This window comes from Pempheris klunzingeri, chromosome 14 (genome assembly GCF_042242105.1).
Source record: "Pempheris klunzingeri isolate RE-2024b chromosome 14, fPemKlu1.hap1, whole genome shotgun sequence".
NCBI lineage: Eukaryota > Metazoa > Chordata > Actinopteri > Acropomatiformes > Pempheridae > Pempheris > Pempheris klunzingeri.
In genome coordinates, this window is record NC_092025.1 from 21,353,369 (window position 1) to 21,367,343 (window position 13,975).

At 41.2% G+C, this 13,975-nt stretch overlaps 1 protein-coding gene across 1 annotated transcript in view; it reads left to right on the plus strand.

Moving 5' to 3' along the window:
- ttc3 (tetratricopeptide repeat domain 3) overlaps positions 1–13,975 on the plus strand; it is a 29,726-nt gene that overhangs the window by 13,021 nt on the left and 2,730 nt on the right. The window contains exons 19-44 of the mRNA XM_070844206.1: positions 494–574; positions 921–1,030; positions 1,116–1,242; positions 1,584–1,706; positions 1,817–1,918; positions 2,071–2,163; positions 2,274–2,338; positions 2,828–2,964; positions 3,176–3,496; positions 4,167–4,439; positions 4,530–4,573; positions 5,166–5,216; positions 5,309–5,385; positions 5,481–5,636; positions 6,461–7,079; positions 7,181–7,249; positions 8,443–8,592; positions 8,678–8,817; positions 9,329–9,397; positions 9,482–9,578; positions 10,481–10,584; positions 10,753–10,837; positions 11,387–11,488; positions 11,636–11,826; positions 12,156–12,270; positions 13,831–13,947. Coding sequence (XP_070700307.1) covers positions 494–574; positions 921–1,030; positions 1,116–1,242; positions 1,584–1,706; positions 1,817–1,918; positions 2,071–2,163; positions 2,274–2,338; positions 2,828–2,964; positions 3,176–3,496; positions 4,167–4,439; positions 4,530–4,573; positions 5,166–5,216; positions 5,309–5,385; positions 5,481–5,636; positions 6,461–7,079; positions 7,181–7,249; positions 8,443–8,592; positions 8,678–8,817; positions 9,329–9,397; positions 9,482–9,578; positions 10,481–10,584; positions 10,753–10,837; positions 11,387–11,488; positions 11,636–11,826; positions 12,156–12,270; positions 13,831–13,947 — 3,618 coding nt within the window. The remainder of the gene's footprint in view (positions 1–493; positions 575–920; positions 1,031–1,115; positions 1,243–1,583; positions 1,707–1,816; positions 1,919–2,070; positions 2,164–2,273; positions 2,339–2,827; positions 2,965–3,175; positions 3,497–4,166; positions 4,440–4,529; positions 4,574–5,165; positions 5,217–5,308; positions 5,386–5,480; positions 5,637–6,460; positions 7,080–7,180; positions 7,250–8,442; positions 8,593–8,677; positions 8,818–9,328; positions 9,398–9,481; positions 9,579–10,480; positions 10,585–10,752; positions 10,838–11,386; positions 11,489–11,635; positions 11,827–12,155; positions 12,271–13,830; positions 13,948–13,975) is intronic.

Sequence of the window (13,975 nt, forward strand, 5' to 3'; positions counted from 1 at the left end):
TGTAACACATTTCATCACAAGCAGCAAAGAGTAGAGGTATCACACCACACTGAAAATCCTGCTGGAATTAGAAAAATAACAAAGAACAAGGTAAGAGACATTAAAAAAACAATGGCGGAGACATAGATGTATACAGTTTTTAGCCTTTCTATTATTGTTTTCTAAATATTTCAGTGACTTGTAGTGGTGTTCGTAGTAAAACTATACAAACATGTTGATCTGTTATATTATTTGTTCACTCTGCACCACCTACACAACAATATGACTTTCTGGTGACGACGTATACCAGTTAAATTCAAAATCATTGGTTTATTTCCAGCTAGAGACCTTCTTCTTCTTTTTCTTCTTCTCTTTCTCCCCAAGTTTCCTCTCCACTGTCAACTGTAACTATTTGTTGTGAAACATTTGTGAATAATGGTTCTCTTTGTACGTTCTCATATGATCTGTGGGATTTTCAGAACAGCATCAAGGTTAAGCATTTTTGCTTTCTCAGGAATTTGGACTTTCCACAGTGGATGTGCTGCTGTTGCTGTACGGCCGTGCGTCGTCCCTGACAGAAATCGGCCAGTCTGAGGTAAATCAGCCTGTTTATGACAATCAGGTTTGAGCATTTCGTGACCGTAAATCCTCCCGTCCATGAATTAGCCTCTGCCTTTATCTGGGGCATTTGGGTCACACACATTTCAGTCTTTGCGCTCTATCGTACATGATGACATCTGTGTGAGTGAGAAAAGTGGACACAAACAGTTCTGATAATTTTTCTCAACTTGTAAAAGGTTTTCTTTATTCCAATCAATACATTTTTTATGCACAACATGAAAACAGAGAAGCATTTTGCAAAACCGCAGCAAGTAAACCGTTTAGAACATATAGTGCAAAATATATAAAGTCATTTCAAGTGTGGTTGCTCTGTTGAACAGGAACTTGGAGAAGCACAAAGACTTCTGGAGAAGATCAAATCATATGAGGAGAGGACCTTTCAGTGTCTGGTTTACTATGCTGTCGGCAGGGTCTATATCAGGGAGAACAGGTGCGGGAGCATCTCGTCTTTGCCGGTGATTCCCACCTTTCTGCCGTTTCAAACTGCCCAACATGTGCGTCTCTTCTTCGAACAGGTTTGCAGTCGCTCTGGAGCAGTTTTCAGATTCTCTGCAGATGGTCAAGAATCAAATAACTCCGGGTAAACTCACGTGGCCTTTAACGAAAGAGATTGTTAAAGAAACGCAGCCAGACTATTTCAAGGTATGTTGTCATTGTACATTTGTGATTTTTAAGTATTTTTTGAAAGATTATTTAGAAGCATGTGTGTTTGAATATAGGACCTCAGATAGTGCCTCCCATTACTATCCATGGTTCAGCTTTGTTGTTATTACACAACACATGATTGCCCAGTGAAATGCATGTTTGCTCCCCACTACAAATACTCAAATATTTGAATTAGAATAGAATAAAACACACAAAAGTATCCATAAAGGAAGAAATAAAAAGTAAATTTAAATCATGACACCTAAATCATCCTTGGCTGAGCCAGTTAGAAATTTCTGATCACCTATATGCAATCCTCTTGAATTTAATTTTTTTAGGAAATTCTGGATAGTTCTATAGAGTTGTGCAGATTTCCTCCCACTCCTGATGCCATTTGTCGACATGAGAAATGCCACGGCTTTTTGAAAGCTGAAATCTACTTCACTGACCCAGATTTTAAGGTAAGCGGCAGCCGTGAAACACAGTCGGCCACCAAGGCGGCGCTTCGGAGAGCAAATTTTAAATCACTGATGGACTTTAATCGTGTGTGTGTGTGTGTGTTTTTCTGTAGGGCTTCATTCAGATATGCTGCTGTCAGCGCTGCATCATTGAGTATCACATCATCTGTTGGAAAAGCCTGAAGGCATCATCTTTCTTTGAAATGAATGACAAGGTACGTTTAGATTTCATAACAGCATTCCTTTTCTTGCTGTTCAATCAAATTGTGTCATACAGCAGCAGGTTTTAGAAGAGGTGGGTGTTGTTTTCACGCTGTTTATCCTCCAGTCCTAAGTTGGATCTTTATGCATTATTTTTGTGTTGCAGGATTTCCTCCTAGAGAAATGTCTGACTCCAAACTGTGTTGGTCAAATCTGTTGTATCAAAATCTTTGGTCCAACAGGCCTGATGAAATGTAAGGTAAGGTCATTCTCTGCAGGTAAAGCCAGCTTTTACAGTCACGCAGCTCATGAATCACTGGATTCATGTTTTTGACCCTGAGTTTTTTTTTTTTCTTTTTCTCTCTTCAGTTTGACGTTGCCATCCCCAAACCGGAGATCCCAAAGAAGCCAAAAGTGAATCAGAAATGTACAAGGTGAGGCTGCAGTCACGTGACAATAACTCCATGAAGATTAGGTTAGGCTAAATAATACGCTGCTATGCAATTCAATATTGTCAATATGGAGTTTTATTTTATTTCTTTGGTTCTTCTGAAGCAAACAGCAAATCATAGATTAACTACAAAGTGACACTTTCAGTTCAAATATTTGTTTGGTGGGAAAAAAATGACCTTAATCACAAATTAGCTAATTTGTCTACATTAAAACATATTTGTTTATAGCTGAGACTTTAGGCTTTCACTTGCTGCAAGTGAGAACATTTTAACGCAAATGATGCCAGAGAAATACGGCAGAGTGAACAGTGGACAGATTCCAAACACATGATCCTCTCCAGACTTACATCTGACAGAAATGATAAAAATCAAACAGGTTACATTGGCTGTAATGTAATGCTTTGGGGTAACCTCGCTGGTCAAAGAGGTCAAAGATTTCTAAGTAACTGCATTTCTCTCTTCTCTTTTCAGTCTGAAGAAGTTAAAATCAAAGGAAGAGCGCAAACTCAAGAGGAAGGAGCATAAGCAGTCATTTCAAGAAAACCAGGTGATCAATGATGAGATTCTGCAGCAGAAGGAAGAATCGGCACCCCAGAGTCAACAGAAAGGTACCTCGCCGAACGCCTCAGTATTTCTATTAATTATTATGGTTTATTGACTTAAATACCCTTTTAGCTGAAGATTTTAGAGATATGAAGATTGGTCAAAAAGTAACTAAAAGATAACTTTGCCACTTTTTTGCGGCAGCCTCTTGTTACTCATCAGCAGACACCAAAATATCTGTAAAAATCTTTTTCTGTCACGTTCCTGTGTCGTCAGCCTGGCTGCTGTACAGAGATCGAGTTCTTCTTCAGACCAGCCAGAACATGGAGCTGCTGAGAGAGGAGCAGGGCCTCAATGTGTCGGCCCTGACCGGCAGGCTGAAGCCCTGGCTGGAGCTGGACTTGTCGAGGGGAAACCAGTTGGCCGGCAGGATACTGAACTGGCAGCAGGAGCCGCTGGAGACTGTGGGTCAGGTTGTGGAGCTGCTGCTGGAGAGGAAGAACCGGGTTTGGGCTCGAATCCTTATTGAAGTCCTCAGTAGCTGTCTGGATATAAATCCTAAACTCAACAAGTGGGCGTGCCAACTCAACAATGCAGGTCAGCATTTATCATGTTACTCTTAAAGGGATAGTTCAGATTATTTGAGGAGGGGTACTTATCCTTTTTTTTTTCTAGTTAATTGTTAGAAGGTTTTTCTCATGTAACATGCTGCAGGAACATGTGTCATAGATGGTATATATGTCACCCTCAAGTCAGCACTCTACTCTCCTGACTCCTGACTCGCTTCGTCTGGACAACTGATCGGTCCAAGGAAAGATCAAGTCCATCTGGGGGCATCCCCTCACATACTTGAAACCAGATATTGCTTGCAGAATCCTAAATATGTGGACGCTTTACTCTGTATTCTTTTTCTCATCTATGCCTGTGATGTTGGACTCCGAGCTCGTAAACCTACATGAACTTCTTGAATGTATCTTGGTGTCCTCTCTTCATTAAGCATCCCTACAGTGGCTAAAATATATTTTTCTGATGCCCCCGTCCACAGCAGCACATTGTTTAGCACACTCACTATGGATAAGAGCTCCACAAAAAACAGAACTAGTCCTTTAAATGGGGGAACTTGAGTTTATTTTAGTCAAAATATATCAGAGTTTTACAAATGGGTCACTTTGACTGGTAGGAAAGTGACACAAACTAAGAAAGAAGAACATTTTCATACAGAAGTCAGATAAAAATTGTGCGACTGACTACATGCTCCTTTCTTCAGGTCTGACTTCTGCCAAATCCTTCATCGAGCGCTACGCAGGACAGCTGGAGGAACTGGACTTGGCTTTTTTGCTCAACTTTGGTCCGTTGCAGGAGGTGATTATAGATAAACTCGGCACTAGGCCGGAGTTTTTTTCAAGCATTGGCTTGACAGTGACTGAATACCTAAAACAGGCCCCACCACATGACATGAGACTCTTTATCTGGACTCTGGAGGAGCATAGAGACGAGTATGTCTCCTGCCACTCTATACTGGATGAGTATTTTGATATGGGTACGTATATTTAACTTTACCACAATTTGATTTAAACCCCAGTTTATTTGTTGTTGTTTTTGCTCTGATTTCCAATTCTTTGTTTTTCAGATGGACATTGTTCAGTCATAAAAAAATCTGATGAAAGTCAAAATGTAAGTCTTGTAAACCTGGTCTTTTATGCACCCAGGAGACTAAATACCTATAGGTTTCTAAGGGGATTCACCTTAAGCCCCCTTAATATCATGCTGAGATTATTTTGACAGAAACAGTGATTGTGTTTTGAGTCTTAAAAAAGATTAAAAATTAAAATATGATTTTTGCTTGAATCTATACCTTTTACATCTGGATAATATGATCTATGAATTATTTATACAATTATTTAAAATCACGTTGTGACACATTTTCCCCTTTTTCTTAACAAACTGCACCTCCTGCGATCTGATTATTGGACTTGGCCTTATTGTCATTCTGATAATATTTCAATTAATTGTTCAGCCCCTTGTGAAATTGAATGTAAGGTGAACTAAAAAGGTTTTTCAGAGCATTTAAATTTAATTTTGGTGAACATTATCGTCCAAAGAGCACCTCGTAAGCTCACTGATTAACCACTTAAATCTGCACGAAAACCAAAGAGCTGTTTTATATTTCCCAAAATGTCGAGTTATTCCTTTTGAAGTCTTGCCTGATCCCTCTTTAATATTTAAGATGTCTTTAAACTTGTAGAATTCTCTGTTTTCATGTCAGAATTCACCTATGAAGAGTCGAGGACGGAAAAAGAAACACAAAGAGCCAAGGGTGGGAAGACGTTGGATTGGTTGTTCTTGGTTTTAAAAGAAAATGGCCGTGTAGCATCAGTCTCAAGTGTTTTCCTCTCATCTTCCCCTCAGGGTTTTTATGTTTTCCCTGAGGACAGGGCCGAAACTCCACGAGAATGGGACCAAGACTTTTTTGAGGATGACTCTTTGTAAGTGGCGCCATTGACACAAATGCTCAGTGTTGTATTGCAACGTTTCCTGTTTGTTTATAACCATTTATAACACTGAGGTCTGGTGTCAACAGATCGTTCCTTCAACCCGCTGATCTGTTCAGTGTTCCCAGTCATCTTCGAGAGCAAGTGGCTTATTTTGAGGGCCAGTACAACAGCACCAGACACAGAGGTCACTATAAAAAGATTTTGGACAACAACCCTGACCCGACAAAAGAGAGTTTGTATGAGTGAGTATGGACGATTCCACTGTCGCCATTTTTTTAAATTTGTTGTGTTGTTTAGAAAGAGATCAAGACTTATTTCATGTTTTAATCTCATATACGGAACCACGCTGTCAAAACCAGACGCCAACCCAACTCTAATTTGTGGATTCAGAAATACAGGAGTTTTTCAACAATGGAGAAAGAATATAAACACAATTTAAGGGTTTTACATGAAGACAAATAATTATTCAAACAGATTATTTTAAACGTGCCAGGAATCGATCTTTAATTTGTAGTACCGTATTTACCGGACTATAGAGCGCATCGGAATATAAGCTGCACCCACAAAATTTTAAAAGAAAAAAATATTTTTACATGTATTAGTCGCACCAGACTATAAGATCTATAGATTAGCCGCATCGTTGTATAAGCCGCAGGGTTCAAACCGTGGGAAAAAAGTAGCGGCTTATAGTCCGGTAAATACGGTAATTAAGTCGGATTTCAACAGGTGAGGCAAATTTGTTTCCATTTTGATAAAGTTCAACAAATTTAACATAATAAATCCCAGTATTTAAGCAAATAAATAGTTAAAGATTAAGAGAGGATGCATTTAAAAGACAATAAAAGCATGCAAATAAATAGTTACAGATTAAAAGAGAGTTAAATGAGTGAGAGGGTGAAATGAAACGGGACCACGGCTCTAGAGGCATGTGAGACACTTCAATAATCACTTCAGGTGCTGGTGACACAATCAAATATGAGCGGTTTGAATTGTTGTTCTGTTCTTAGATCAGTCGCCAAAACGCTCCTTGTGACATGAATGTTTGAACGTCTCCCTCCTGCTGCAGCTACTTTGCTCAGATCTTGGAGGAGCACGGTCCCCTGGTGGCTGAGGATCCTCTGCTGGTGGGTGAGCTGGTAAATTTCCCTCTCGTGGCTCGGCAGAAGATCGAAGAGGCGGGCGGCTTCGAGCCCTTCCTCCTGGAGTCCCTTCGCTTCATAAAGATGAGGAGGTGTATCGGCCTGACCAGGCACGCCGTCTCCCTGCAGCAGGCTGGACACGGACCCAGCCTGGATGAGCTGGACATAATAGATGATCCAGACACAAACTCTCCGTCTCCTGATTATCAGGAGAGTCATGATCCTGCTTTCAAATGCTATCTGGACAGTTCATCTGCTCAGACAGAAGTTTGTCCCATCCTCCCGAGTCCTTATGCATTTGGCTGCATCCCTCCTCTGCCGCTCGGCCAGCTGCATGGAGTTACTCTGCCAGGGCCGGACCCCTTTTCTCCTTGGACAAACGGTGACGGTCAACAGCAAGCCACTTATTTTTTGCCTAATGACTACGAGGAGCTGGACCTTGACCTTTACTCCAGTGAGGTTCAAGATGAAGCTGCTCCGTCTTCAGATGGAGCCGCTTCAGTAACACCCGAGGAAGACATTATGAAGAAGCATGCATCCGTACAGGTTATTACCAACCTCCCACCGGCTTTTTAGATCAACGAGAATGAATTGATGTTGAACTGTAAGTCTGAAGTGCTATTTTTTTTTTGTGTGTGTTATGTTAGACATCTCAGGAGATGATGAGGAGCGTAGCGGTGAACACAGAGCTTCTGGAGCGTTTGGAGAGCTGCCCGGTGAGTTTCAAGGATTCAAGGAACTTTATTTGTCATACCAACACACATTTACACATGGGGAGGTACGAAATTATGTTCTCAGGTCCCGGTTTAAGCCACGATAAATATATAGAATAAAATATAAAAAAAAGAAGTACTGTATAAAGAGCAGTATAAAATAAAATGTACACATCTATTAACATAATCGGAACAAAAATTTTTTTAGTTTTTTGAGGCCGACACTGATTTAGATATTTAGGAGCAGCGATGATGTTGTGAGGGTTTTATTATTTCTACCACTGTTATTGATGCTCCTTATCGGTTTGGTTGAACTCACATCAGTTAGGCGACGAGGAGACTGTAACCTTTCTCACATTTAATGCATCAACCAAACATAAAAGCCATGTTTCCAACACATTTTCTTCACAGTTTTCCAACTGTGTGGGGTTTGACTGATGCTCTTTTAATTACGTCATCCTGTCGCATCTTCTTCCTCTGGAGATTTAGTGCCACCAAGTGTTTATATCGATTAATCTATTCCTAATATTTGCATAACTGAAGTGGATGCAAAGATTTTGTTTTGCTGATTCTCAGGAAATTTGTCTAAAATTTGAGATGAATGGACACTTTTGTTTTTGATACATCCAAAAACCTTGTTTGCCATTTCTGTGCTGCAGTTTCTTTTTATTATCGGCCGACATGTAAGGGATAATAACTGACAGTACGTATGCGTTATCAATAATTTATGGACGACAGGGAGGCTCAGAGTCCATTAGTTCCTGATTACGAACACCTCGAAGGGCCTTGTCCAACTTGTACCATTTTCTCTTGGCAAATAACACTCAATGATAATTTGTACGGTTGACCAACAGTGACCATGATGTGACAACTAACTATCCAGCTATATCCACATCAGTCCTTAAATCAATATCTGGTTTTATATCTGATTGACAAATGCCATGTGTAACGCTACTGACAGCCAGTGTGACGTTAGATGAAGATTTCTGTGATTAAATTAAATTACACTTAAAAAACAGAGGCTCTGACTGTGCCCCTGTTGCTATGGTTACTCATTTAATGCAGCCAATCAGAATCGAGCATTCACTGGTATAAATTCACAACATTTCTAGAATAATCTAACATCGGTCGATATATTGTTTAGTTGACTCCTACTGAGTTTCTTGTTTGACCTTTTTGGCCTTGTTTTCCGCCAGGGCGACCTCAACAAAAAGCAAAAGAGCAACGAGAAGCTGCCGCAGGAGATCAAGAAAATGGAGAACGGCTGCGACCAAGTTAACGTAAGGCACAAAGAAGACCTCGCTGACCTTGAGGAAGACCTGCAGAAGATCATTGCCAATATACAAGTAGGTCCATAGGCAGTTATAATTGGAGTGGATTTGTAAGTGATGAGCAGACTCTGAATGTTATTGGCTGTTTCCTCTCGTCAAGGTGACCAATAAGGAGCAGGCGCTGTTCCAGCAGAAGCTGGAAGAGGAGGTGAAGAAGGACCAGAAGGAGAAGAAAGCCAACCAGGAAGTACTGAAGTCCCTGAAGGTGGAGATGGAGGACTTGGTGGAGGAACAGGGGAGGTAAGACCGCAAATCACATGATCACATGGATCAATATTAGATTTATTTTCTCAATGTGTGCATCTGTTTATTCGGATTAGTGGATGTACTTTGATAAGCCTGTATTTTTGATTCTCTCCATTCTAGTTTTGTTTTTATAGTGTTCTCATTGTATTCAGATGTACCTGGCTGCTATGGCAAGTTAATAAAGTCATTTAGCTATCCATCTGTAATATTACATTACAGCCCAGTAATTTCAAAGCCAAAATATCCAAAAAAAAATAGACTATAGCTTTAAAACTACCAGAATTATCCTGTAAATTTCACTTTTGGTTTTACACACAACTTGAAATTGTGTGTTTCGCTCACTTTGTGGACACGTCCCTGTTTTTCTCTAATGACACACAGTCAGCACGAAGTGTGAACACATTACACATTAAATGTGCATAGAAGGGTTAAGTTAAACTTCTATGAAAATAAAATGCATCAAGTGATCTTTGATCTCTAATTACTTTTATTCATGTTGTCACAGTCTTACCCGAGACATCCGACAGAAGACAACCGACTATGATGTAAAGTTGGCTGATTTCCTGGAGCTGAGGTGAGCGAGAGGTGACGGTGAAGCTCAAACCTAAAACGCCTCGCAGACCTTTTTTGCTCACTTCTTTCCTCGTTGTTTCTTCAGCAATCAGTCAGCGGCCGAGAAGATGAGCCTGGAGGATGAGATCAAGCGCTGTAAGGTTTCCTTGACCTCGGCCACCAGGAGGTCTCACACAGCTCAGGTAGGCCCGAATCACACACATTTCATTTAGGGAGAGAAGCGCTGAACATGGATTATTGTGGAAATGGACCAGTTTAATGTTTGGCAGCTTTTTCCAGTAGTGTAAAATAAAAAAAATAATATTTTAGAGGTTCATTATTACGGTTCTGTATTTCTCTGTAATGCAGCACAGTGTTACTCAAAACAGTCTCAATCATTTTCCATTTATTTTAACTAATTACATTAATATAATAAATGCTGAATTAGATTAATACCTACAACTAGTTGACTTTATTTAATGACTAGTTGGGAGCAATAAAATAAACAATAAAATCTCAGTACCCAGTACAGCTGCACCTCGGCAATAACCATTTCATTTGATTTACACCTTTTGTGAGCAAAAAACGGAGCCTTATTATCTGTGTAAGGGCGTCATTCACAGCTGAGTTGTTGTATTGAATTGCAATAGACTGGCTCTAAACTCAGTGATCAATATATTAGGTAAACCCGTACACTGTGAAGGTTTTAACTGGCTTCACAAGAGGCTTTTCCTGCTTGCTTTGTGTTTGCTGTTGCTGAATTAGCCCTAAATGTCTTTGTCAAATAGGCCACGATAAAATTATAAAATCATTTTCACTGTCAAAATGTCCAGTTACTTTTTAGCCTTTCAAGACCTACATTCTCCCTGCAGTCAGAAACAGTTTGCTCTCCTGCTTGCTGCACACGGAGGCACAATTTAACCACATTATCACTCTATTAAAACAGGTTCTGTTTAGGTTGCTGGCTTCATAAAACATGGCGACAGACATTCGGTACATGAAACTGCCTCCTCTTGGTTCCACAGTGGTCTGAGAATTGAGATTTGCTTTTCTGTGTCCAGGTTGTTGAAACCATCACAGTAAATGACTTGTCTTGCTCCTCCAGCTGTCATTGTTGGAGAGCAGTCGTGATCAGAGTCTGTACGGCCTCTACCGAGAGCTGGAGAACGGCAAGGCTTTGCTGACCAAACTGGATGAAGCCATGCACAGGTAAGAGGAGGAAAACACAGCTTTAAAGCTCTAGTTTTCTCTCAGACCACTTGAATTTAACACGCTGAGAAGTTAAATTACACCAAAAATAAACGAGCTACTGGAGCTTTAGTCAGTCCAGTTGGTGTCTGTGTGTATTTATGTGTGATGTTCATCATTTTTTTCTAGATATCCAACCAAAGAGCTGGAAATGACCAGGAACATCTGGAAAGCCAGCGTCCAGGAAGTGGAAAAGAAGATCTCCACTTCTGAGGTAAATTAGTCATCAGTCCATCGTTTCCTTACGGCGAGAAACCAGCCGAGAGCTGGTGAGAGTCGCCGGCTGGAAACAAGCTAATGATGATGATCATTTTTTAACCCTCCTCCTTCCGACTGCAGTTCTCAGGTGTTTTATTCCAATGTTTAATGAATAAATAAAAACAGAGACCGATGATCTGAAGTCATTAGGAACAAAGTGACTGACACAGTGTGTTAAATTCAAAAGCACCTTCACAGTTTTAATAGATGGAACCATTTACTGAGTTGTTATAAAAAGTTATAGGACCAAGAAGTCAAAAGAAAAAGTAAAACGGAATTTGAATATTTGAACAATTTATTCATTTTCCACAACAAATAACTGTGCAAAAGTTAACATGTGTTCACATGTGCAGCCCAATGCTTCAGGTAAAAAACACTGAAAGAATTAAGACTCGATTACACTCAGAAATAGAAATATCGACATTTTTATCACAATCTTTTATTCACTGTTCATTATTCATTGTGTGTGTGTGTGTGAGTTAAAGCAAGAGTTAATGTTTCACAGACGCAGAACCAGGAGCAGATGGATCAGGTGAAGAACGGCAGGAGAGTCGACAAGCTGCTTCCTCTCAGCACCAACAACCAGCCTGAACCTCCAGCTGCACTCGTAAGTCACCTCACCCATTAAAACCTCACCCAGCACAGCCTCATGTTAGAGACGTGCCCAGTAGGTTTTAGCTGTAATGGAGCATTTTTTCATGAGTTGCTGACTGATGAAATGTAAACTCTCTCCTGTCCTCTGCTAACGTTGCAGCTGTCTGCGGTACTCAAAGACTTCGTCCCTCCGTCTTCGGCCCACAGCTCCCCCCCGCTCACCCAGCAGCCTGCGGCCGCTCCGCCTCAGGCGCACCACAAACCTCCGTTCAGGACGCTGGAGCTTCCACCTGCCACTGTGTTCGACAAGGCGATGGAGCGGCTGTCCACCATGTTCCCCGACTACACAAGGTCACTGAGACAGAAAGTCACCGTCACGTACTGTAGTTTATCCCTGAGATCACTGACAAGTAGATTTTTTTCAGGCTACACTTTATACTAAAATACCAATGATACATTTAAAGGAATCTGGCAGATTTCCTCTTGCAGGGAAAATGTGGGCAATGAAGTGTGTGTGTGTGTGTGTGTGTGTGTGTGTGTGTGTGTGTGTGTGTGTGTGTGTGTGTGTGTGTGTGTGTGTGTGTGTGTGTGTGTGTGTGTGTGTGTGTGTGTGTGTGTGTGCGCGTGCGCGTGCGCGTGCGCGTGTGCGTGTGCGTGTGCGTGCGTGTGTGTGTGTTCAGGTCAGACCTGATGAGGTTTGTTCAGGAGTTGCGTTTATCCAGCGGTGGAAGCCTCAGCAGCATGGCGTTGCAGGATATGGTCGGTGGAGTGACCCAGCTGATCCTGGACCATCAGGTAGGTGGTTTTATTTTATTCACAAGGCGATTTACACCCCTCAAATGGGGACATTTCAAAAACTCAATCGTAGCCGGGGCCTCTCACACCCAGTGACACAGACCAGAGACCTCCAACTACACAACAGGACTCATCCAGACCTGAGAAGTGAGACCAGTCCCCCATTTTACACCAGATATCAAAACCTTGAATCTCTTTGAAACATCAGAGCCAAACGTTCAGTCCAGTTGGAGGAGCCTGTGTGTATTCGTCACATATTCACACAGCCGACTGTCACCATGATTATTTTCGCCGGTGATTCTCGGCAGCTTGACAGATGACTCAGTTTGTTTTCGCAGCGAAGGCATCACCTCCGACTAGGGATGTGCAAAAATACTATTTGAAGATGATTCCGATAGATTTTTAAAAAATAATTTAGCAAATATTCGGCCCATCCCTCCCTCCGACTCATGTTCATACACCACATAAACATTCATAAACTCCTTGTAGGTTAAACTGAAACAAGGGAGTCTGTTTTTGGCAGCTGCAAAGTGTGCAAATTAAAGTTTTTAGAGCGCCGACTAAAACTAAAAAAGTGTCAGTAGGAGCTGGTGTTACTCTGATCTTCTCACCAATATGTGCTTAAATACGTACAACCTTAATTGTAATACGACCCCCACTTTTTTAACAAAATAATCCCTAGAATAAAAAAGAAATATATCTTGTTCATGTTAATCTTGTCCCTGCTCAGATAATATAAATTTAACTAATCCCTAATCAGGGAAAGATATAAATTACATAAACACACTATAAATACACTTTATATATACAGATATACCCATAGCTTGTTAAATTGTCAATAGATACAGATTCACATTGCAGATTGTGTGGAGTAAAGTGATCGTAGTGACAGTAGTGATATATTACGTTGAGTTAACCCTTCAGAGTCTGAGGTAAAATGGCGTTTTTTACTACTTTTCATTTTCCCTTTGTGTTTCCCATTCAAACTGCTTAGCTTGCCTTTCTTTGTGTCTTTCTTTTCAGCACAACCTCACCTATGTGATTCTACAAGTATTTATTTATTTTGACATAATATATGGACACACTGTATGTAAAAGTGCAAAAGAAACACAAAATCCGAGTAGGAACTAGTTGGATCTTTGGAGGAGCGGGGGTCTGCGCGGACACCTCCTCTCGTTCGTCTTCACGCGCAGCATCCACTTCATCCTCTGAAAGGAGTCTTCCTCAGAATCAGAACGTTCTTCCCCAGATTCAGCATCTTCTAACTCGTAGAAGAGCTGTAGTGCGCGACTTCGGCTCTACATACATTTAGTGTTAATCGACAAAATCGACAAAATTCAAACACTTGTAAAAAGTTTGGAGTGTCCGCTTTCCAACAGTCTTTGAATTGAGCACCTGCGTGCCTGTGTCACAGCTTTACGTTTTCAAACGTGCAACATGTGACTTTGACGCCGTGTGGCGGTCCTAGACTCCGAAGGGTTAAAGGGTCTTATTGTGGTTTGGTCCTCTCACCTCTCGCCCTGATTATTCTGTTTTGTTTATTTGTTTGTTTCCTCTCAGGAGAAGCTTGACTCAAACGTCCTGGGACGGGGGAGTCCAGCTCAGAGTGCGACGCCCCCTCTTCCCCCCACGGTGTGGCAGAACCTGGGAGCCCAGAGAGCCCCTCACTCCACCGCAGTAAGTCCACAATCAGCAGAGAGCAAAA